We start from the raw sequence: 25981 nt of genomic DNA, 5'->3' as shown, positions 1-25981 counted from the left end.
TAACTGAAGATAATCAGGAAGTAAACCCCAGCTCAGGATGCATAAGGGTGGCACAGGCAAGCTGAGAGTAATTAGAGATGGAAAATATTTTTATGGTTGTTGGGAATATTCAACACCTCATTGTGCTGTATCAGAGCTATCACACTTGGCAACTTACCTGCATGCCTGCAGCACATCAGGGAGGGCTTCATTACCCTCAGGCTATATTAAAACCTCTTGAGTGTTTACCCTGAATGAAGTATTGAATCAATCAAAAGAGATAAATTAATGCAATTGAAAGGTATTAATAGCAAGAAATCATAGCGATACTTTGATTTATGAAGGCAAACAAGCAAGGATGTTTCAGAAAATTAATCTCTCTCTAAGTAATCTGGTGTACAAACCTGTGCAAATATGTACAGGATTAAATACAGGGACAGGAAGTTATTGAATAGCTTGGCAGTCCTTCAGGAAACAATCACCTTTTGTATTTTGCTTCCAGGTGATGAGGGAGACAACTTCTATGTGATTGACCAAGGCGAGGTGGATGTAAGTATGCTCTTGCAGTATAATATTTATTTTGAAGCTACAGAATAAAACTGTGTGCTTTGGCAGAGAGCTTGAGCCAGCCACGTGCTGTGGGTCTGTCTCCTTTCTTCTTGAACTAGATTTCACAGGATTGGTTTCATTACTTTGCTTTTGTTGTGTTAAGTTATTTGTTCATAGTTTTAAATTTGGCATGTGTTACGTCCTAGCTTATTTGTCCATTCCAAGCAGGAAATCAAAACCAAGCAAATGACATTATCTTCAGAGCCCTAACCACACCTGGAGGTGTGCAGTGTTTGGCAGAGCAGGCCACCATGCTGGAATGCCCCTGAGGGTTCAGATCAACCATAAGGAAAATATTTTCTTTAATCAGTTAGCTTAGCTCATGTGTTGTTTGTTTTTGTTTTGTTTTGGTTTTTTTTACAGAAATTGAGATGCAGCCTCAGGCAGTGAGTTTCATCTTAGAAACCTTAATTTGCTTTTAAAATTAGGTCCAAATATAAGAACAATGCAGCATATTAATAAAGCAAGGATTATTATAAGTGTAAAGTGATCTGTTAGACCACAAAATGTTTACAGGAGTATGCAGTGGTTTAATCAGCAAGTCTTTGAAAAGTAGCTTCTTTCTGAACCTGCCTTCCAAATCATAAATTATTCACCTCCTATCATTTCTCTCCTGTATGAAACTCACCCTTTTGCAATTTTGCTGCAAGCATGTACCTTGGGTAGGACAGACTTTCTCATTAGCAACCTTACTCTTCAGATGCCCACATGAGTTTGGTTTGGCATATTTAAAGAAGAATGTGATTTATTTTAAATCCAGGCAGGAGGCACAGAGTTATTTTAGTGAAAGTTATTTTCTTTTAGCGCTCTGTTTGTGTCAGGAGACCATCTAATTGGTATTGTTGGGAATTGAGAAACCTCACATGCTGCCTCTGCCTCTGGAAGTTGCTCCTCAGGAAATCCGTCTGACTCACGGTTCCTATCAAACAGCCCTCTCAACAGCAAACACTGCCACATCCACAGGGCCAGAAAAGAAAAGGGCAATATTTATAGAACAGTGTTAAAATTTAGTTTTAAAATAATTGGCTTGGGACCGATAGGGAGCTAAATGAGTTCACTGGCTTTGAATCAGACCCGCAAACACGCAAATGCACATGCTGAAGTTATAGATTAATCCTCTTTAAAAATAATTTGTCCTCTCTCAACACCTTTAGGAAAGGTTTCTTCAGTGTTCAGCTCAGGGATAGTGAGAGACTGAATGGCATCAGAAAACAGTTTGCAAAACCCTTGCAATTAATTGCAAAAGTGTTAATATTCTGTATGCACATACTGCTCTTAAAGAACAGTGGCAAGGTAGGGTTTCACTGAGTAAATTGCTACTTTGATTTTATTAGCATTATCATTCCCTTCTCCCCTGAAATCAGCCTATAGCTACTAGGACAGATTAAAATGGATGCATCCACCACAATGTCATCCTGACTTACCAGAGACAGGTACAGACATCACCTGTGGGACAAATACTTCCTAACAAGACTTAAAAATGTAATTTGGACTGTGCTTGTCCAGAAACCAGCACAGCTTCCGTGTCTGGCCAGACTTGTCTGTGACCAGCTCTCACACTGCCCCACCTCAGCACCCCCTAAGGTGCCTCCTTTCCACTGCTCCCCATCTGCTTAGCTTGGTTCTTCCCCCTTCCTAAGCTTTTCCTAAAACTTCACCCAAAACACCCCCTGAATTCCAGCGCAAGGGGCTGTGCAAGGCAGGAGGCGTTTGCTCATGCAGGAGCCGCAGGCTGGAAGTTCCCTGCAGGGAGGTGATCCCACTTCCCCTGAGAGCAAAGTCTGTTCCAGGGCACCAGGGTGGGCAGGGTGGGCTGCTCCTGCATCGGGCAGCAGCTCCCAGAGCCCCGGGGCAGGCACCCCCCGTCCGTGGTGCTCCCCAGGAGAGTTCTGCCACTCTCTGGGCAGAGCTGCTGAAATCCTTGCTGTCTGAGGAAACCCCAGGCCACTAGTAAGAGAGCTGCTGTTCATTTAAGCCTTGCCAGATACTTTTTTGGCGTGCTTCCATGGTTCTCCAAGAAAGAAAAGTGACTTGGAGTGGAGACAATTGACCCTGAGACTCAGAGCCTCGAGCCATTTTCTGCCTGGTTCAGCTGGCGTTGGCACGTGCACAGGGGCTTTGACCCCTGGCCAGGGTCTCTGCTGCCATTCCCTGATCTGCTTGGGAGTGGCAGGAATGCCAGGAGTGGTGGATTCAAGGAGCAATTTACTCTGGAGCCATTGGGACTGATAAGCACCCAGATTTTCCACATGCAGACATAAAGGAGGTCGCGAGTGTCATCATAAAATCCTTACCCATGGAAGAAAGTCATGACAAAACGGAAAAAAACCCCCCAATGAAATCTATTCAACCAAGCAACCAAAACCAAACAGAAACCACCAACAAAGTGAGAATAACAAAATCAATGTGTGGTGTTTTGAGTTTTAAAAGCTGCAGCATGTAAAAGTAATTTTTGTTCGAGTTTTGGCACAGGCACCCCACAGACTAAGCAAGAACTTTCTAAAATTTTCCCTTACAAAATAATCTGAGTCAAATTAGAAGCACCATAAAGTATTTTTTTAATATAATAGCACTTCATTCTCAACTCTTTCATTTTCTTAGGGTATAAACAAACCCTGTTGGCACAGAATAAAATATCTGTACATTTTCTTCTGTGGGCCAAGGGAAGGGCAAAAATTTTCATAGGTAAAAGAAGGATTTTAGAATGAGGAAGAGGTAGACTTGGGAAACATGGGGTTTTCCTCTCTTCTACTGTACCCTACAAACCAGGCACACTTTCACCAAAGCTGGCATTATTGTATTTTCACAGTTTTCCTCCTTAGCACATCAGGGTTGAGGAGAATTTTTATCTCATGACTGTCCCTGCAGATGGGTACAGGGCACACGAGGTAGATGGTGGCACAAACTTTGAAGTCTTAGAGGTCACTTGTCTGCTGGAAGCTTTCCTGCTCAGACAAGTGGGAACGTGTGCCAAAAAGGAGCTGGCAGAACTTAAATTATAGTTTCCAGTAAAGATGTTGAAAGTACCTGCTAAAATATGACTTGCAAAAATCTCTAATCCATATTTCTAAGTATAAAGTGACTTCCTGTTTGTTATTTTAGTCTCATAACCTCACATTTTTTTACTTTAAAAAGCGCCGTAGACTGCCCTTTTCGAACAGATGTATTTTTTTTTTAGACCCAGCAACTTCCTATTCTATTTAATGTCACAGCAACTTTCTCTACAGGCATTCTCAGGTTTTCTTCTTGTAAGACAACAGCAGCCGAGCTGTAGTAGGGTGAAAAGCAAAATGAAAACTTTTCAGTGTTTTTTTTCTTTAATTTCTGTATTTACTGTATAAATTTCTATGTGAAACTATGCATTAATATTGTGGACAATAGATTAAATTATTTCTTGATTGTAGGTCAAATCTTCCTGGAGCCCTTATTTGTATATACAAACTGTCTAATTTGTGTATACAAAGATGAAAATTACACAGTTTTTTATGTGAGAATACTGTTGGATTTTAAATCTAGTTATATTTAATGGTTAGATTTCATAGACAGCCTCTAGTTTAAATTCTTCCATCATCAATGATTTTTCTAATATTGAAAGGTTGCCTTTTGAATTTGAAGCACAACATTTTAAAGTTTGGAGTTTTTCACCTTGGACTTTTAAGTATTCTTAAAAGCAGTCTCCAAGTTCATACATTCAAATTCAAACTTACAAATAAAACACTGTCTTTGAGAAAACTACCCACACAAAAATACCATTCATGTCTAAGACTTGTTCATTTTTCCAAGAATAAATAAAACTCATCTTCATTTTTGGAGGACAAATACTTAGGCTTGACAAGACACAAAGCACAAATTATTACAAACAGATACAAGGGAGGGGATTTAAGACAAGAATTACCATGCCTGGAACAAATTAGATTGTCCACACAGATCACAAAGTGGCAGCACAAAAAAAACCCAAAACCCTTAAAAATGCTTCAAGTTAACTTGAAGTCAGCAATACAAAATGAAAGGAAAGGTAAATTCACTTCAGTGAAGCTCAGAGATAGATGTTCCTGTCCTGCCTTCAAGGTAAAGTGCTCATGGCAAGGTTCCTTTCTGCATCTCCAGAGAAAGAACATGAAGGTGAGGGAGGCCCGGATTCATTCCTGGGGCACTGAATGTTGTATGACTGCAACTTCTCCCACAGTTAGTGCCCATGGATATCACAGCCCATTTGCCTCCTAAAAAGATAATTAAATGAACCAAATTGTGTGATTCTCAAGCCCCCAGAAGTTGCAGTGTTCATATTAGATGATAGAAACCAATAGAAACCTGAAGTATTTTTGCTCTGTGAAAAGTAGATGGTCCTGATGGCTTGGTCATATTTGGGCACCTGCACTTCCACTTTTCCTCTTCAGCTGCATGAAAGAAGGTTCCAGCTGTTATGGATCTGTGACTGGCAGGTCAAGTGACAATTAGGAATAATTCATTTATGTACTTACCACTTTGGTGAGAGTTCACAAATGCCTAAAACTGGCTCAGCCAAAACCTCAGCCCAGCATTTTTTAGGATATATAGGGAGATCATCTGAGCTGCTGCCATATAAAATCGACTTTCATAAGCTGTTCTGAGCCTAAAATATCTTTGCTTCCCACACCTTACAAACAGAACTCCTTTCCTTTCCACTCCTTTTTAAAAAAATCTATTTTAATGGGATTTATAGTGGAGCTGAACTCTGTTAAAGGGCAGGATGGCTTTGTAGTGTGCCATCAATGCACTTCAGCTTCATCACAAACACAGAAGTTGAGTGTTGACTTAGGCCTTTGCAGGGAATGAAGTCCAATGGCTTTGCTTCTAGAAAACAACTTATTCTCAAACTATTTTCTTTTTCAGAGACTGGTATTTGAAATGACATTTTATTGGGGGAGTGAGTGCTGGGCCCAAAGACTGTCAGATCAGTGATTTGGTTTCACCTCAGAGCACTTTAAACCTGACACCCTTAGGGTGGAGGAATGACCATTTGCATAAACTGTTTAAGGCGAGATGTCAAACATGTTTTGTACAGTCTTGTCAAGTCAGACAGCAAAATTAAAGGAGTTTATGAGCAGTTCAGTAGCAGCCTCTCTAAATAATGACTGTGCAACATTTAGTGCCCATCCTTCACTTGCTCAGTCTTGAGTTCTACCAGTATAATTCCCCTCTCTGGGCTGCAGTCACATCCTGCACACTGCTTCAACAAGAAATGTCACCATGTTGCTTAAAAAATATGTGTTGGAATAAGTTTATATTCCTGCTTATAATTCAGACCCTTCTGCAGTAACAAAATCTGTGTTCAACAGAAGAGCATGTACTCTACACTCTACATGTATTTTTGGTGTGCTGAAAAAGAGTCAAGGGTACCATGTCAGTTGGCACTCAGGATGTGATCCAAAACCCTTTGGAATTTAGATTTTTTTCCCACCATCCCTGAGACTTTTTACTGAGAACACATGGATTACTGTAGTGTAGCAAACCCCGTGACCCATCCAGTGAAATTCCCGCAGAAGGAGGGTGTCCCTGCAGTCAAATATGCATCTGGGCAATTTTGCAATGAGCCAGTAGGGTTTAGAAATGTTCATACATCCTCATCATGTTACAAGCCTTTCAGAATTCTCATCTTATTCATCCATTTCTCCTGCTCGTCTCACAAAAAAAAAAAAAAAAAAAAAAAAAAAAGAAAAAAGAAAAGAAAGAAAAAGAAACCACAGAATTACCCGCTCATTTCACCAGGAAACTGCTTGGGTTTGCCTGGCTTTTTTAAAACTTCTTTTTCTACTTTCATTTTTTTCATCATGAGGAGAATCAAAAGTAGATTCAATGTTCTGTGAGATTTTCTTTCTGTGGTGAGTGTGAAAGTTTGAAAGGGAAGGCTGTTGCTGTTCTCTTGTGTGATATTCTCCTGGGTGACATTCATCTTGTCATGGTGATGAAATGAAGCTTTAGCTTTTGTGGCTTCAGCTTTTTCTTGGCAGTGTGCAACCACCTGCCTGTTTGGGATTATTTTTACCCTTTATTTTCAAGCCCCTTGATCCTCAGATGTTCCAGGAGCACCAGGAGCCACCACGTTGCCTGGAGTTCAGCTGCTCCTTTTCAGCTGATGCCCAAGAGGTCTCTTGATCAGCTGAACTGCTTCATGGCCTCATCCATCTCCCACTGAACCAGCATTTCACTGGCCTCAGTAGGAGCTGGAGCAGATCTTAATTGAATACTGTGAAGCTAAATTGGGATTGATTCCAGCTGTATTTTGTATTATGCCTTTTCATCATAAAATGAAGATGGAATTAAAATTAATACTGACAGGTTGTTGAGTTTTGACCCTAGTTCATTTATTTTGGTCACCGTCTTTTCTCATGCCCAGCTTGAGCACAGCTCTAATTCATGCATTTTTTAAAAACTGCTAGTTTATTACTCACTAATTGGTGTCAGGTTATGGTCTTTGCCTCTGCAATACTTTTCTGCTTAAGTTGAGAATACCTGCCTCTTTTGTTCATATTATTTTTCTTCACAGAACTTCCAAGCAAATGAAACTTTCTGGTTGATTTCTGCTGTTACTGGTCTGTAACAGGTTGGGGTGTATTCTGCCCTGAGTAAATGCACCCAGTCTTCCCTCCCCTCCAAACTCAGAGGCACAGTGACAGAATTGAAAGGTTTATTGTGTAGTTTATAGCAAACTGCAGAATGCACGGCCCACAGCAGCCTTTGCCTGCACTCTTTTGGCTCATGAGCAGGATTGTTCATGGATAAATAGTGAGGAAAAAGCTGTCCAGCAGAAAACACCTGGATGAGTCCCCTTCCTCCAGGGAAGATGTCACAAAACACTCAAGTGCAGGAATTCTTCTCAAATGAAACATCATCCAGGACAAATGTGGCAATAGTGGTATCAATCCATACCGTGTTCCAAGAGGATTTAGTACCTAAATGTATCAAATATTTGAGTTTGACCCTATCTGGGTCTAACTCTGCTTCCTGAGTTCTCTGGAGCTGATGTTAAAGGGTCATTCTGCTTAGAGCTTCTCAAGTCCAAAGCCTTTAGTCATCTTCACTAAGGGAGATCGGTAATTTAAATGGGTTTTGGAGGCACTAGGCTTAGGGAAGAAAAGAAAAAAAAGTTCCTTTTCAAAAGATATTTCCTTGTTTTGACTGTTTTTCATTTCATGGCCATGGCACATTTCAGTAATTCTCATTACACATATCAACAAACCTCCTTCCTTTCAAGTCTGACAGTGTTAATAAAAAGCCAAAGTTGTGACAGTTCTGCTTGCTGACTGCCTGAGCCTTGAACACAAGGGGGAAAACATGATGCCAGCTAACCATGGGAGCTGAAAACCCAGAGAGTAAATAAAGTCATTGTACTGAAGCAAGACAACTTGAAATTCTGTCCACAGAGCAGGTTGTTCCCCTCTTTGGGGACCAACTGTCGGAAGCGTCACGCTCTTGTTTTCCTTCTGTGTCCCCAACATTGACAATTAAAAGGAAATTGCTAACAGCCTTTTGGGTAACTGGCAGCTAGGAGGAGAACTCCAACTCTGCTTTTGATGCTTTTGTCTTGTGCTGTGGTAGGTTTATGTCAACGGGGAGTGGGTGACCAGCATTGGGGAAGGAGGCAGCTTCGGGGAGCTGGCGCTGATCTACGGAACCCCGCGGGCTGCCACCGTCAAGGCCAAGACAGACCTGAAGCTGTGGGGCATCGACAGAGACAGCTACAGACGCATCTTGATGGTGAGCTCAAGGGGAAGGGCTTCCTTGTGGAGCTGGCATTTTGTGCTTCCTTTTGCGGTTCTGTGTTCAGAGTGCTCTGGTGCTTCCGCGTGAACGAGAGCGGACATGGCGAAATCACAGAGTAACTGAATGAAGTGAGCTGAAAGAAAAGGGGACAGGATTCAGCAGAAAGGCGCTGAGTCAGAAATGCAATTGAGAAACATTATGCATAACTGTTCTGTGAATGAAAACCTCAGGAGGCCTCTGTTACCCACCAAAGCTATGCAAATCCTCTCCTTATCGTGAGCCTGGAAATATCTCTCAGCAGCACCCCTTGCCTGTGAAGTCTTTGTCTGATCTTGTATTACATTCCTCAAGGCAGGTGATAGAAAGTAAATCCAGCTCCACTAAAATAATAAAAAGTCTTGCTTGGACTGTGCCCTCCATCTTTGTTAGCCAGCACCCAGCCACACATGCCATGGGGCTGTAGCTGCTAATGATTCATTGCTCTGCTCCTTTCAAACTCCCTCATCCCTGCAGCAAAGCTCTGCAGACCTTTGTGGCACCTGGGGCGTGTGCTAGCTTATGGATTTGCTGTTGGTTCTTCAGTGGTGAGTTTATAATGGAAACTTTGACAGATAATTAACTTCAGCAAAGTCATAACTTTTTTATGAGTTTGTTTCCAATGTCCATGTGCATATCTTCCTTCTCCGTAAAATATTCCTTTCTTTTTGATAATTAACAGACATTACTCTGTGTAAAGCTTATTTCTCAATAGGACTTGTCTCTCAAAGCTGCATTGTTCCCTTCTGATCTGAAGGAAATGACACTGTGCTCTCAGACTAACAATTTTGAGATCATCTGTATTTCCAGTGGGTGTTACAGAAAACAGAAAAACCAGCAAAGGAACTGAGTAGATTTTACCCTTTAATGATTAATTCTTAAGCAGCAGCGTAAAAGTGATCTTTGTTTACCCTGTGTGATGGCTGTTGGGTGTCTGTATGAGCACTGCTGGTGTTCACTCCCTCTTTCATGGGCTGAGTTCAGTGTCACATAAACAAACATCACACTGGCATTTAGGAGAGTACAGCTGATGGAAATGTATTCTATCCCAAAATATTCAGCCTGATGGCCCCAAAACAAATTGAGGAATAATTATGAAAAGTGTTTTGTCTTCTCTCTTGTGGGTAAGCAGGATGAATAGTTTTGAAAGGTTCCCAGGGCAGGCAAGCAGGCAGAGGTACTTCTAAAACTCAGAGCAGGAGAATTTCTGAAGAGATGTAAGAGGCACACTCAGCTTATTTGTCCCATGCCCTACAAGGATGCAGTGGAGGGGTGTCTGGGATAACTGGTGTGATGAACCTGCAAGCTACGAGGAAGAATCCAAAATTCAAAAGCAAAGGAATGTAGGAGGGAAATAAATGTCAGGACAAGGTACATATTCCATGGCTCTTTAAGCAGAGCTTTCTGCAGCTGCCTGTAAGCTTGTGGTGAGGAATTGAAGGGACAGGTTCACAGGCTTTGCAGCCTGGAGGTGATTTCAGTGCTGGTGTTGATGGAGCTTCAGGTACCTAAAATCAGCCAGCCCTGAGCTGTCAAGTTTGGCCATGTGTCCATTATCACCTGATAGCACACTTCAGAAGATGAATATTTGATGCAGAGAGAGGACTTTGCTAAAAGGATTTAAAGTCTCAAGTGGAAAAGACTGTGGTTTTAATGCTAGTTTTGTTGTACATACAAGCTGAATATTATGGTTGTACTTCTGTTTGATTCTACTAGTGCTAAGTGCTTTTCAAATTAATTTATGTGTTCTCTGGATCAGTGCCTGCTATGCCTTACCTAGCAAGCTCAGTTTGTGCAGTCGATGAGACCTTTTGATTAACATGGATATATTTCTCTCCCTCTCATGCTTCTTGTGCTTTTTCACAGTTGAGGCCACTAAAAATTGGTCTGTTGCGCTGTGTTAGATAGCCAGACAGCATTATTAGTACTGAGATAGGAAATATTTCTTGGTAAATTATTTGCTGCAGGTATAGAAAATGTCCAATTTTAAATGCAGTCCATGGTGAATGCAATTTACCCATCCACACTGAATGAATCCTGTCATCTTCCCATTTATTTGTAGGTGCAGGGTGTATAACTTTGTTGCTGTAGGTGAAATGAGACACCTGTCTCTGTGCAGTCGTGTGAGGGCAGGTTACTGTGGCTCTCTGCACATTTCCTCAAGCCTAAGAATTAATTACATCTTGTTTCATGGCTGCATTTCACACTTGAAGCTGACTCCACCATTATGGGGCTGCTTTTGCTGGGCTCAGTTCAAGTGTAGTAGTGGCTGCCTCTCAGCTCCCAGAAACATGGTTTCCTGCCATTTAGCCTCTAACAGGGTATTTTGAATGTATAAATACTTCTGCCTTTAAATAAGGAGTAATAATGCTTAGGGTACCTTTTGAACTGTATAATTTAAGATGGTTCCAAAACTTAAGAGCAAGTGGGTTTCTCTTTTCTTATTTTCTGGTTGCAAATCCTTTTGTCCAAGGAATAAATGACCTTTTTCTGCCAAAGATTTTTGCTATAGTCAGATAAATCCCCTCATAACCCCAGATAGTTATTTCTCTTGTCTGCATTCCTTCCCTGCCATGACCAGCCCCGTGTTTTCTCAGTCAAGTGTTGAAATTTTATTTGAGTTGTAAATATTTATTTGCAAATCATGCCTTCAGATCCACACTTGCCAAAAAGATTTTATCCTGTCATGAGACACTTGACTCTCCACCTCATTTCTCCTTGCAGGCACTATTTTGGTCCTTTGCTTTGCATTTAATAATTTCTTGGTTTTATTTCTGCTTAGTGCCATTTTCCCCACTTACGTGTCTCATTGATCCTGACTGCTTTATGATATGAATAAAATGTATCTCAGGAGGTTTGGAGTTTGGGGTTTCCTTTTTATGGATGGACAAAGCCTGATGCAGAAAGCTCTTGCTGGCTTTTTGTTACAGTTGTCATCCATTTATTATTTAGCCTGTCCCAAAGGAAGTTTGTTGAAACAGATATATTTCTTTATATTTCATTGTCTCAGCTTAGGTACCCTGATGGCTTGAAGGTCACATTCAAGTTTGTTTTAGCAGCTGTGATGATTGTAAATGTCGGGATAGGTCTTTTTGTCAGAATGTGCAGTGAAACTGCAGTCCTTGACAAAGCATTACACCATGAAATTCATTGTATTAGGTGGGGTACAAAAAACCACTTCAGCATGTTCCCTCTGTGGTACACTCACAAATTATCTGTCCATCTGTGTGTTCCATTTATTTCATAGAATCATCTCTGCTGGGTTACTTATTTTTCACTCTGTTGCAAATTCTTTTATGTATATGTTCTCTGTGTGTGTGCACACGGGCACAAACACACACACTTATGTATATATTCAACATTTATTTACTTACATTCTTCTGGGAGAGAGCAAAGGATTTTTTTTCTGCCATAGGCTTCTCATGGAATTCAGTTGCTGCCCTCTTCTTTGCAATTTGGATTCAAGAGCATCACGGAATGGGGAACATCCCAGGGTAGTACAATATTTGTATTCTAAATATAGCAAATACCACAAATACCAGAGAAGCAAATGTCTCTATCCCAACATCAGATTGATCCCCTAGACAATTCAGTTCCCAGACTGAGAAAATTCAAAGCATTAATTTCTTGCAATTTCTTCTTTAGGAGGACTTGATCCAGGATAATTTAACTACCCTCTAGTTTCCATGGTCCAAGATACCTGGCTCTGAGAGTGGAGCTGTGTGGGATTCAATACATTTGGCCTATTTGGCAAACTGCTCACAGAAAAAGAGTTATAACATTGGTTTGTAAGTTGTGACAAATCAAGGATAGTCAGTTCCTAATGTTATACTTCATTTTATTTATGCTATTTTGGGTTTCTTCTACTGTCTTTTACAGCTTGGAACCCGAGAACAAATGCTTTAACAAGCAGGGCTTTTTTCAGCTGAGATAAAATAAAGTCAGGAGGATTTTGGGTTGCCATAAAATGCAGGTTGTGTGGTGGCCAAAGCATAAAACAACTCCAAGGGCTGCAATCCACCTGACATCTGTGGCATGGAGCACCAGGACCGTGTGGGCTGCTTGGTGTCCATGGCCAGAATGCACAGGGGCTCTTTCTTCCATGCTCCAGCAGGAATGCACCCCCAAAGCATCATTCAGGAACAGCTTAATCAGGGATTAAATGGGGCTGTGCAGTCCTGAAGTCCATTCTGGCACCTCCTGCCAGGATAACTCTTCCTTTGAAACTTGAGTCATGCTTTGCCTCTCAGTAGACATTTGTTTGGCTTCTTACTGAAGGTGGGGATTTCCAGGAAGGACTCAATCAGCTCCACCTGAAAAAAATGAATTGGAAACAAGAGACAGAGAGTGCTGGAGGGACAAAAAGGATTGGACTGGAGGAATGAGAAGAAAAAAATGGAAGAAAACAGGGAAAGGGCAGTTGGAAATGAGATGAAACAGATGCTGAATAGGAGCTTGACCTGTTACAATCTCTGGGGCATTCGTTTTGCCCAGCCTGTGTATTGCTTAAGCTAAACCTAAGGGTTTGCAACATTAAATGGTCCTAAAAATGGCTTTGAGGCCTTTTCTGTGTGGATTTGAATGAGAGTGATCTTGTTTCTCCTTGGGACTGTCTCAGGGAGGAGCACTGCAGCTTAGAATATTAACGAGGCTTTGTAGTTAATGGGAGCCATTGCCTTTGAGGAGATGAGCTTGTGCCTGACAGCTCAGAGCCAGGGAGAAAGTGAACAAAGGAGAAGGGGGAGAGGCAGAAGCAGCAACTATTGAAATAAGATATTAATAGGATAGAAAAAAGAAGAATTAATAAAGACTTTTTAAAACATGCCATCAAGAACCCTGCCAGTGCAGAATTATTCATGTACATTTACTATTGTTTTTATCTGGCTTAAGCTGTAAGATTTCTCCCGCTTCCCTTGGGAAACTTTTCTGCGAGAGAATAATTCCTTCATTGGAAAACTTTCTTGATATTGATCTTAAATTAGATTTTCTTGATTTTCTCCCATTACTTTGAGTTGTGTCAAGTTATGCTGTACTGAATTGCCCTCTCTTTCTGTCATATATCTGTAGATAATTATCACTGTCTACTTAAAACCCCTGCCACAGTGCATGCCAGCTATGAGGATGACATACCTATGATCCCAGTGCTGAGCCAACAAATACAGGCTGGATTTGTTTTGCTCCTTCCTTATCAGCTCTCCCTGAGTGTTTCAGCATTTCTTCAAGCTCTGTTGGATTTGGGAGCACATTTCTGGAGAAGAGGTACCGAGACAGAATGTAGCACACCAGGCGCCGTCACATCTGAGCCACGGAGATGGAGCCTCCAAACTTCATTCCTGGATGATATCTTTGCCTGTGCAGACCAAAATAGCCTTGGCTGTGTTCTTGTTGCAGTCTGATGCAGGTCTCACCTCCTGTCTGTGAATATCTTTCAGCTTTACAACTTGCAGGTCTTCTGTATGTCAAACATCTCTGCTTTGGATTTTTTTTTATTGGTTATATTTTCCAAAGGGATGCTCATTCTATTATTTTCTAGTCCCATTTCTAACATCCCCAGGTCCCTTTTTGTTATTTTCCTGCTCTGGTGAACTTTCAGCATCTCATAGTCTGTAAATGTTGGTACTGTCTCAATGGCTGCTGCTTCTAGGAGCTCCATGAAAATATTGCATGAGGACAGACCCAACACTGTGCCAGGGAATGCACAGGTTGGCTCTTCTGCAGAGGGTACCTGAAGGGTAGGAGAGGAAATTGTGAGATTGTTCATAGCCCTGGCCTCAGCAATTTGGGTAAAGCAACTAAAGAAAACAAGTATAAAAGGACATCAGAAGTCAGAGGTGACACTATGCCTGGGAGGGGGTGAGAGAGGAATATCAGGCTGGCCAAAGTAGGTTGGAAGGAACTAAAGATGATCTTTAAGGTCCCTTCCAACCCAAGCCACCTGTGATCCTGTGATTCTATGTTCTCTCTCTGTTTCATGGGAGAAAGGATGGTTAATACCAATGGAAATAAACACATGGTTGGTTGGCTGTAATTCCACTGCTGGGTTGTTTTTAGCTTGCACTACAGTACTGATCTCTGAAAATCCTTCCCCTCACCTCCCCCCGCTGTCGGTCACTTCGGGGCTGCCCCCCCGCTGTTTGCCGACCCGGGGCTGGCCGGGGTTCACTGGGAGGCACCCAGAGAGACGGAGACACTTCCCCTCACTGTGCTTGTGAGAGCTGGAGCAGGAAAACACACTCAAGTAAAAGCAATGTTCATAAGGAGGTGAGCCAGGCCTCTTCTACCTGGAACTGAACTTGGGATTTTGTTGCGCCAACCTGGATCCAGCCGCAGATGCTCTGAAAGAGCAGAGAAAGCTCCTGTGCCTGCCTGGGCACCCTGAGGTGAAGCTCTGCCACCCCAGAGGCTGCTGTTTGTCTCCTTGAGGAGAGAGGAGGGAGGGATGGATGGAGCCATCCCTCAGCACGAGTCAGGAGCCATCAGCTGGGTCACCTTGGGTTCAGTGCACGTGCTGGGGGCAAACAGCAGCCCCAAGCCCCAGCCACTGTTCTTCCCTGGGCCCATGTTCTCCCTCACCCCTGTGGGATCATTCTGACAGGAGATATTTAAGTCAGTGTAGCTATGCATTAAGAGGGGTTCTAGATAATATGACAATACAAAAAATTGTAACAGCACATTTAATTAATTATTTCCACTTCAGCTTTGCTCTTGCACTTTTCTTCGCTGTGGATTCTTTACTGCTGCCCTGGCTTAGTTTAGCCAAGGCATAACACACCTGTGTTCCTGTAGGAAGTGGTGGGCTCTTTCTCTCTGAGCCAGGTGGGATGGCTGCAATTCCCACCTTCCTGGGTCTGCTCTGCATCTCTAAATACCCAAAGCCGTGGTCAGGCATCACTTATGGCTACTGATTACTGCTTCTTAAAATTCATCTGTGTCCGCAAGTCATTTAAAAAGCATTTTCCACATCTGTCCCTGGGTGTCCCAACCCATCAAACTAAACCACCAGTCTGGTTTTCCACAGCTGTCAATTTTGCTGCTCTCGTTGCCACTCGATTGCAGGGAGGAAAGCAACAACTGCGCAGTGTCCAGTTTTCCATTCTTTGTCTCCCAGCGAGCTGTCAGAAGCTGGCGTGGCTTGCAGAGCCTCCTGTGTTTGAAGTTCTCTACTTTTTTTCTTTCTGGCACTTCAAATGCTGCCGGGGCCCCCCGAGGTTGAGAACCAAGGTTGTCAGACAGAGGGGTCAGAGGAGGGTTAGCGATGCTATCGCTGAGCAGAACTGTCAGCACCAGCCCGGAGTTACGGCCGGGCTGCGCAGCGGGAGCCTCGCGAGCTGCTGCTGCTCATCCACAGCTACCTGGGAACAGTGGCAGCTCCTGCTGCTGCTGGGGCTCTTTGGGAGCAGGGGTGACCCCAGGACAGGGGCACAAATGGGAGCTGTCCCCAGAGGAGAGCACCTGGCAGCTCCAGCTGGTGCTGTGGTCCCTAGTTGGAGCCGAAGCCTGTTGATGCTGCTGGAAGGATTCTTGGTGCTTTGGGGATTGTTGCAGCCCCACCTGCACAGCACTTGTAGGAAGAGGGATGATATTTAACTCTTGAATACATCAGCTATTCCATTTTCATACCCAAAACACTTCTGGATGCTTTCACACTGGAGAGCAAAATGTTTCTTCACCTTTCCCCTTCTCTATCGCCACTTTCCCAGCACCCACGTGTGGTCACTTGGAGGAAAAGAGAAGTGACTTTTTCTATGGCAGACACTGACATTTGCTTCCATCCTCTCTGCCCAGTCTATGAATAAATGGCATCTTTGCTTTCCTTTTCTTGAGAAGATCAGTGTATCATCCTTGTGTTGTGCCTTGTAGATTTGAGTAGGAGGCACCAGGCAGCCTTTGACATTCCCAGGAAAACTGCCCAGGCAGGAGTGATTTGGGGTGTCACCAGTGTGGAACCAACTGCACTGGACCAAGACAGTCCCTGGAGTTCCTCTTTGGTACCTGGGAAGAATTTCTTTATAAGACTTTCATGTCACTGCAGAAGGAATTAAGGATGCATTCATTATTTTTGTATTGGTAAAATTTCATCATAATTATTCCTACATGAATCACCTTCAAAAATGCATGCTGGAACAGCAACTTGTGGTTTCTGTCTTGCTGATCAAACACCTTGTAAGTAGAAGGTGTCTTAGAAATTTATCACACAACAAAATCTTAGTAGAATGGGAATGACTGTGCTGGTGGCTGCACGTACATTGATGGATTGTCTGCTCCCAAGTGCTTAAATCTTGTTAAAATGATAACATGAATGGATTGCTCAGCATAACAATAGATACAACACTGTACAAAACACTGACCAGGTTTACAGATAAACATGTGGCATTAAAGAGTTTTTAACCTAAAAGGATGGCACCTACAAGGGGGACATTTTAAGTTTTATCCTACTTTGTAATTGGAAAGAGCCTCATTGGCAACAAGATATATATTGAATTAGCTAAACAGTTAATTGATGAAGTTCAGGCTTTAAAGGGAATGCCTGTAAATGGATACAATTCATCTGCAGAGTCCAGTAACACCAGTGAAGTCAGTGAAATTACAGCAGGATTGAATTTGAGTCCTTCTGTCTTTGCTTATCAGCAGTACAACTTGCCCAGACATTTTATGGGGAAACGTTTGCCTGAGGCTGTTTACACTGGCTATGCTGAAGATTTCGAAAAGGGAGGGGGGGGAAAAAAAGGAGCAGCTGTAGGAAGAAATCACAAAAATACTTTTGTGTAATGTGCCTCCTTTTTCTCTCTCCTGTAATAACAGGGCAGCACTCTGAGGAAGCGGAAGATGTACGAAGAATTCCTGAGCAAGGTCTCCATTTTGGGTCAGTTGCCCTTTGGAACTTGGCTGTTGGTTTCTCTGTTATTCATCTTGGCAGGATGAATTTTGATCTTTGGTGGCACGATGAAAGGAGCAGTGCTCAGACAGAAGGTCTCACACTGTGTTGTTTCTGAAGGAATGAAAGTGTAAAGGGCCCTTTTTGTTTTTCTCATTCTTTCCTGTGCACTGCCCATGTGTTTGGAGCACTCACTAAAGGTGGAGCAGGCACACACTGGTACTTTCAGTAGCTCCTGCTGAGTAAAGATCTTGTGGATAGAGCAGAAAGCAGTGCAGATATGGATTTGTCACAAAGTCCAGTTACATCCTCCCAGAGAACAGGTGAGAAGCTTTTTCCTGCAAGAATACAGTGTGCACTAAACAAACCAACCTTGCAAATCAAACTGGACTGATCTTTTTTCTTCTGTGCATTTTACAGCCCCTGTCTCACATTCTTAAAACATCTGTTTAGCTTCTTGTCCTTGGATTTTGTTTCCCTTTGATTAATGTGATAGCCACGAAATTTGGACATGTTCTTGATGGCCTTCAGTAGGAAAAACAACAAACCCATAATGCCTGACCAATCAATCACCATTAGGAGAACAAAAGCCTCTAATAAGGAGGACAGTGTTAGACAGTACAATGAGTTGTTGATTCTGTAGGAGAAACATCATGTTTTCGCTGGGGCTGTTTGGAAAAAAACAGTTCAGGATTTATTTGCTATATAATTGAAGTATTTTTATTTCTACTTGAAATTTTTCTGTTTTTTTTGTTTATGATTTTCACCTACCATTCAAGCTGAGGTACCTGAAATATGAGAGTGTCTCAGTGAGAGTATACTTGAACTTCTGGGGGGTGCTATCCATGAGATTTTCAATTATATTTGTATACTTAAAGTGAGGCCAAGTATGTTGCTTGCTTATTAATGAAGTTTTCATCATTTAAAATCCTTCTTTTATGCTTAATTTAAATCCTCCCAAATTAAGAGCACAAATTATACCAAATTACAATGAGTATTTAAAGAAAAAAAGAATCTGTGCACCTGCACTAATGAGGAGCAATTACAACAATGAGACATCTCAAAACAATTTCAGAGTAGAAAGGTTATTCAGAGATGTGCTTCCTTAAACACATTCCTTCATTGTGGTTTGCATTGTAATTAGAGCCTAATTTGTAGTGTGGCTTTTGAATCTTGGTTCAAAAAAAGAGGAAGGACTTTAAGATTTGAACTTTTTTTAAGTACAGAAAAGCAGTGAACAAAATAACACATCATTGCAGGAACATGGAAATTTAGGTGAAATGTGTAAGGATCTCTTTGACATGTCTAAAAAGTAGATGACACCTGTGAAGCAGAAAGATATTTTAGAAATCTCAAAATGGCACTGAAAAGTCAACTTCACTTTATCCCTTACTGTGGTCAGAACTCAGTGATTTCCTGGTGGAAAAACCTCTACCTGCTTCTTATGTTTCTTTTTTCCAAGCTCTGTCCAGAGTCTGTAATTAGCTGTATAATTGCAAGAGTCACTTCTTTTTTTTTTAAATCTAAGGATTTTTTTAGATTATCATTTAGATTTAGTACTTGCTTATGAAAGAAGTGATACTTTTAAATTTTTTTCTGGAGTTTAATTAAATATAAAGTCGTGAATTGATATGCACAATTTAGACATTGCAAAATAACTGCATGTGGTCTAATTTATCTGATACTTCAACTCTGCAACTAAAACTTGTAGAATATTCTATATAATGCTCTGTTTGCAAGATTCATTAGCCAATGTATTTGTAGTGGTACAGTTCCCTTAGACAAAAGAGAGACACTTCGTGACTAGAGCTAGAATTAGCTTTGAATTTTTCATAAAGCCAACTGAAGAAGTTTCAAGAGGCTCTTTCTTTTCATTGTTAATTACTGAGTTCTTAAAAAAAAAAAAAGAAAAGAAAAAGTCTTCTCTAGTCTGTATGAAAGAGTTTTATGCTTATTTTCAATCAAACAGAGCAGTTTTTGAATGTTGCATTGACAATATGGGCTTGGTCTTTGACGTTAGTTCTTCTGCAGCAAAGGTCACAAACACATCAGGAAAGTGCTTTAGGTGGGGAAAATGTTAGAAACAATTAATTTCCCAAACAGCAACAAGAAAGTGGCACAAAAACGTGAAGCTGTGTCAGTCAACTCCAAACTTACCTTTGGTGCTTTGAGCACTTTGGTCTGGTTTTGTTACCAGGCTCAGTGTCCTCTTGAGCTCAGCCAAAAAGCATTTTAACTTTAAGGAACTTCCTTTCACCTTCACACAATCCTTCTAAGCAATATTTTGAAAAAAAATTGGGAAACCAGAGTCTGATGGAATGGCATACATCTAATCCTGGTGTCAGAAACTGTATCTTGACACACATTAGTTCAATAATTCATGGTAAGTAGGAATCAGCAGAGCTCTGGGACATGAATTTCAGCCCAGCTTTTTGAGGCAGTGAAGGTTAAATCATCGTATTATCTGTTGCTTTTAATAACTTTTAAACCTGTAATTTTTCAGTCAAATGTGATCAAAGTACAAAAGTTCAAGTACAATTCACTCTCGAATTCTCATGCAAATGTGTGTTGGAGAGAGACACAGGTGGCACCTCCTTCCTGAGAGCAGGACAGGTGGAATCCATCCCTTAGCCAAGGCAGGGGAGGGCGCGGGGACACTGAGCAGCCCTGGATGTGCCCTGTGCAGGCTGTCCCTTGCCATGGTGGGGATTTGGAGCAGGTGCAGGTGGGTGATGAGGACCCCTATCACAGACTGCATTTGCTCTGTTAATCCCAAACCTGCCATTGGTAATGACGGAATTTTTTTAAAGTTTTATAACTTTTCTCCCTTAAGAGGGGGAATGAAAAGCAAAACACACTTTGCAGGCCATCCTGCTGGCAAATGGAGAAGAGGTGCCATTTCAAACATCCATAAACCTGGATGCCTCTGGTCTCCTGCTGCTCGTGCCACCGGGGTCTGGCCATTGGCTCTGGTGGTCTCACCCATCCTGGAGATGGACCCTGCATCACCCACCCTGCAGCCCACCAGGACCTGGGAGCAGCTCTGATGAAAACACTGTAGGACTTGTCCTGGCACCTGGTGTGGAAACCCAGGGCACAGGGAATATTCTCTGTCAGCTCTGGGGTGCCCTGATCCCCAGGGGAGCACTGACTTTGACCCTCATTCATGGAGAAAGTTTCCTAGACTTCAAGATAGACTGGAATCCACAAAAGTGTGAAATGGATTATAAAGAGCAGTGTAGGTGTATCACTTGGTGAGAAATTTTGGGATTTTTAGTATGTTTTGGATGGAAGCAAGATGGAGGGCACAGAGTGTCATCCTGGGTTTCTTCTTCATGCTGCTTCCTCCTTCTTCTTCATGGGTTTGGGTGGCATTTTGTAACTGGGCAGAAAAATCTGCATTGAGGGCTCTTTGGGATCAGTTATTGGGTTAAAAGGGAAAATAATCTAGGTGTCTGTTCTTAATTGGAGAGTTTAGTCTTAAAAGACCTTGTAACAAAAGACTGTTGGCCATTTGTGCCTTCTAATGAAAAGCTGCTGAACTCATGGTTGCGAGACTGTTTTACTGATAAGAAATAATAAACAGCTGAGTCTGAACATGAAACTATCATCTCAAGTGCCTTCAATCCAGACCCAGAGAAACCAAAAATTGGGATCCCGAAAACCTGGTGTGGGATGTGGTGAGGGAATCTTGGGTGCTCCCACATCTCCAGGCAGCTCCTCAGCTGCTCCAGGCCGTGGCAGCGCCAGGGCAGCACGGATCAGATGGCAGGAGTGAGGAACCAGAGCCAACTTTTCCTGTCCAACTTTTAAGATTGCTATCTGGGTGATTACTGATGGCTAAGACACAATGAATAAATACATTCATGTTTCCCAACTGGAGGTTCGTGCAAAGTGCCTGGATGAAAGAAATGTTTCTTTTATAACAGAACCAGGCACGGCAGAGCTGTCAGTTTAGATATGAATCTTCAGCCAAAGTTGGAGTGTTTTTATAATATAGCTTTATGATCTTCAATATTTTAGAGTCCCTGGACAAATGGGAGCGGCTGACAGTGGCTGATGCACTGGAACCTGTCCAGTTTGAAGATGGAGAAAAAATTGTTGTGCAGGGAGAGCCTGGTGATGACTTCTTCATTATTACAGAGGTAAGATTGGCAACCTGATAAGCTCTGTCATTTCCTGATAAATATCAAGGCTTTGTATTAAAGATACTTGGGTTCAGTTCAATCTCTTACTTCAGCATAAATCTAATTCCACTTGAACCAGGAGACCTACTCAAAATTCAAATGAATTCAGAGACCAGTTCCATGGAATTGTCTTAAGTGGGACAATCTTCTTTCCAGTAAACTGAAAATGCAGAGTAATTTTGAGGTGTGTCTGGTGTCTTTACTGTTTGAAGGTTTGTTTACTATGGGAGATTTTTCTAGCTCCAGATTTCTGATACTTCAGCAGGTCTGGTCAGCCATGGAGTGCATTGATCATTGTTCCCAAAGGGGCTTACAGGGACATCTGAAAACTGGAGCAGAGACCTGATCAGAAAATGGATAATTTGTTCTTTGTTTTGCCTTAAACTCAGTCCTGATGGCTGAGCCATCTTTTTGTTTACTCTGACACAGGCAGACAGATCTGTCAGGCAGCTGGAAACGCTGACATCTTTTTGGAGATTATCTGACACTTCAGTTCCACCATCTCACTTCTGCAAACAGATGCTGACGGGGTTTCCCCCCCTCGCTGACATAAATATTTGGATCCCTGGTATCTCACACAAGTACCAAGGCACTGTGATATAACAAGCTATAAAGAGGAATTAGAGAGACTCAGACTGAGTAATAGAAGAGCATTGGGGTACGATTGTGGATTGTGAGTGTTCCTTTGCAAATATACAGACCAGAAATAGCCAACATGTGGCTGTGGTGACAGCTCCAGTGCACACCCCAGGCCAGGTGTTACATGACCAGCAGTGAGTTCCAGTGGTGGCACAGGAGCTCCTCAGTGTGGGAGAAGGTGGGTCAGAGGGGTGTGAGAAGCTGGTCATGGTGTGGCCTTCGGATCCAGTTGTGTGCACACAGAATGCATCCCAGGCTTTGCTTTGCTTGCTCTTTATCTGTGGATTTTTGAACAGGTGCCTCTATGCAAAGCAGCCAGAATTTTGTTCATAATCAATATCTGACATTTAAAATTCCATCCTTCCTTCCTCTTGAGTGTTGGAAATATGTATTTTATTTATGAACATAGTTTTGATACAATGCTCACAAAATTGTCAGTGCAAGTAACTGCACCTGTCTATCAAACAGGGAGCCAATTCAGGAACTTTAAATATGTGACAGTGTCCCTTCAAAACAACAGTGTTAGAATAAATGAGACTAGATATTATACAAGAATCCTTTTTTATTAAGGTGTTTAGTATATGAGAAAAATTTAGGAAACAGAAGTTTTTTCAGAAATATGGAATTTTTATTGCTCCTAGTGTTACTGAATGTGCTGTTATTCCTTGCAGCAGTAGGAGACTAGGAAAATCTAATTTTCTTAACCATTGAATCCCATGTGGAAAATTGGCAGCTTGCTTAAGAGTTACTAAGGGCCTTTATTTTCCCCCTCTTGCTGAAACAGCTGTTAAGACTTGAATGGGTAGAAAAGCATTAACACTGTATTCTGTAGAAAGTATCTGCTCACCTCACCCTTCCACTGCAAATCTGCCTTAGTTTCTTACTTTAGAAATTGCCTATATTTTTTTACTTTAAAGAATGAACATTCAATTTCAACTATTTCTTGTGCTGCAGCAGTATTTCTGCCTGCTCACACAGAGTTTAAACTCTGTATTTTAAACGTGATTTTTACAGGAGTTCACATCTTTGATTTTAAGATTTCTGTAGGAAAAATTGCTGCAAGTCACCAGGAACACATTATTCTACAACCTGCTTGAAAGTAGTTTTGGCTGGTTTGTTGTCACAATATGTTGAAAAGCCATTAGCTTCTTTCATATGCTTTTTGATGTTTGTGGTCTTCTAATCCAAACCACTAGAAATGCAGCCAAGTTGTTTGGCTGCTGTATATGCAGAAAACCATTTCATATATCACTAAAATGCAGCCTCCTTTGCAGCACAGCGTGTCCAGTACTACAAAGCTAACTTGGCCGCATGATTTTTGGACAAGGTACTCGTTTACCTTTTTATTTACTCATTTTACATTCCATGCAGCCCAGAAAGCCAGTTGTGTCCTGGGCTGCTTCAGAAGCAGCGTGGCAGCGAGTCAGGGGAGGGGATGCTGCTCCTCTGCTCTGCTCTCTGTGTCCAGCTCTGGGGTCCCCTCCCAGGAGACGCCACTGAGATGATCAAAGCGATGAAGCTCCTCTCCTGGGAGGAGAGGCAGAGAGAATTGGGATTGCTCAGCCTGGAGAGGAGAAGGCTCCAGAGTAACCTAACTGTGGCCTCCCAGCACCTGAAGGGAGCCTGCAGGAAAGGTGGAGAGACTATTTGCAAGAGTCTGGAGTGACAGAACAGGGGAAAGGCTTCAAAAGAAAGAGAGCAGGTTTAGATAAAACATCAGGAAGAAATTCTCCCCTGTGAGGGTGCTGAGGCCCTGGCACAGGTTGCCCAGAGAAGCTGTGGTTGCCCCATCCCTGGAGGTGTTCAAGGTCAGGTTGGATGGGGCTTGGAGCAACCTGAACTTCTGGAAGATGTCCCTGCCCATGGCAGAAGGTGGAACAAGATGATATTTAAGGTCACTTCCAACCCAAACCATTCTATGATTTATCATAAACCATGACCATTCATATCATGCCTTAGACAAATCAGTTATAAAGCTTTGGTGCATCCCAGATACTGGTTCCAAGTGGAATCTTGTGGCTCCTAGCATAAAAGCCTCTCCGAGGTACCCAGGACTCACATATGGATTTAAAATTGTTGAACTTCATAAATTAGTCATTAATTTCTGGTTAACCTGCCCTGCTGCCTTGCTCTGTGCCATCCCTTTGGGACATTGTAAGGACATTGGTCCTGCCCAAAGACACAGTCTCTGAGTGGATTGGCACCTTCAGGATTTGCAAACTGAAGAGAAACCATTGAAACCTTTTGAAAGGGAGACTGATAGCCCCAGCAATGATCAGAACAGCAATTCCTGCTTTAAACCGGGAATATCATCCTATTTAGTATGGATAAGTCTAATTAGTCTCCCCCTTCTATCAAGCAAACACATTCACCTTTTCTCTGTATTTCTTACTACAACCTTTTTGTCATGGCTTTCTGTCCACCTTCCTACCTCCAGCGCTGCAGTTTATTTGGGGTGCAGGCTATTTGAGGTGCAGGCTGTGAGCATGGAAATGCTACAATGCCTCTTGGAAAGCAAGGCTGCAGCAGGAGCTCAGCCAAATTATTAGAATAACAGAAAATGTGCACAGGGAAGAATCACAGGAAACTAGAGCTTTTTAAATTCACTGCTCACCAAGCTGTTTATGGTTCATTTTTTGCTAAAATAATCTAATGAGAAAAGTGTATACCCTGAGATTCTAAGACAGCTACAATTTTTTCTACCATCCTGAATCTTCTCAGGCACCAGTAAGATGTTTACTTGCCGTAGTTTGGGTTCTTTTCTGTTTAAATATCAAGCAGCCTTCAACAGAGATTTAAGTTACTTATTTAAGATTTAGTTCTAATATTTAAAGGTTGTGGGGTTTTTTTTTCCCAGAGATAGAGTTATTGTAATGTTTATACCATATTCCTTAACATGAAGACAGGATCAGAAGTGAATGTCTGCTTATAAAAGCAAAGTAACGACCTCTGTGAGACTGATTTACTGCACTTGAAACTAGTAATTAAAAAATAAAAAATAAAAAAAGAGAAGCAGCCCTGCAGTTTCTGCGTTTTCAGATATTTCCAGGTCTTACTTTCCCACTATGCTTTTCACACAACAAACTCGGGCTTTCCCAGACCAGACAGATGTGGAATGTATCTGCTGGATTCCAAGGTCATGGAATTATCCCATATGAGATTCCTGGCACAGAGGTGAAAAACTTTAAGCACCATGAAACAATTGTTGCCATAAAGAATTATATTTTGGCAAGCGTAAATCATAACAGATGTACGGTTTCTAACAAATAAATTTGCAGTTGTGTTGTGCACTGCCACACTGTGTACCCAGCAGTGGGGAGGATTTATTCATCTGACTTCAGATAACGCAAATATTTTTAGCCAGCATTTTAAAGTGGTGGATGCAAAGGCATGTGAGCTTTGTGGAGTTAAAAGTCCCTTTAAATGAAATGCCCGTTGAACAGGGGCTGGTTTTATTCCCAACTTGTGCTTTGCCACTGACTCCAGCTCAAACAGGAGTTCAAACCAGTGTAGTAGTGCTCTGAAACTGGAAAGAAAAGAGGTTTTTGCTGTTGTCTAGGTTACTGAGAAAGGTAGCGACAATAGTATTAAAAATAGCGGTTATGATCATGTACCACTCTCTTAAGTTCAGCTTCCAGCTTGGCTGGGTGGCACAGTACCTCGAAATCTGTAAGGCAGCTGCCAAAAACGCAGGGACCTGCAGCCTGCTGGGATTTCCAGCTGCCAGCCCTCCCCTGTCACATCCCTGGCATCGCTTGTCACGAGCGAGCGCCGTGTCCGGCGCACCCAGCCTGTCACGGGACTCACCCGCTGTGCTCGGGGACTCTGAATCTCAGCTGGGCTCTCCGAGCTTGCTGAGCTGCTGCCATATGGCCCTAATACTCATAAAGTTTGACATGGTTTACGAAAAATG

At 42.1% G+C, this 25981-nt stretch overlaps 1 protein-coding gene across 2 annotated transcripts in view; it reads left to right on the top strand.

Moving 5' to 3' along the window:
- PRKAR1B (protein kinase cAMP-dependent type I regulatory subunit beta) overlaps nucleotides 1–25981 on the top strand; it is a 92185-nt gene that overhangs the window by 51309 nt on the left and 14895 nt on the right. For both annotated transcript variants that reach the window (XM_041401753.1, XM_041401752.1), the window contains exons 6-9: nucleotides 482–528; nucleotides 8167–8325; nucleotides 17170–17230; nucleotides 21266–21387. In XM_041401753.1, coding sequence (XP_041257687.1) covers nucleotides 482–528; nucleotides 8167–8325; nucleotides 17170–17230; nucleotides 21266–21387 — 389 coding nt within the window. The remainder of the gene's footprint in view (nucleotides 1–481; nucleotides 529–8166; nucleotides 8326–17169; nucleotides 17231–21265; nucleotides 21388–25981) is intronic.

This window comes from Onychostruthus taczanowskii, unplaced genomic scaffold (assembly GCF_017590055.1).
Source record: "Onychostruthus taczanowskii isolate IOZ18803 unplaced genomic scaffold, ASM1759005v1 scaffold19, whole genome shotgun sequence".
NCBI lineage: Eukaryota > Metazoa > Chordata > Aves > Passeriformes > Passeridae > Onychostruthus > Onychostruthus taczanowskii.
The sequence above is the reverse complement of the archived record's forward strand: the minus strand, read 5'-3'. Positions and strand labels throughout refer to the sequence as shown.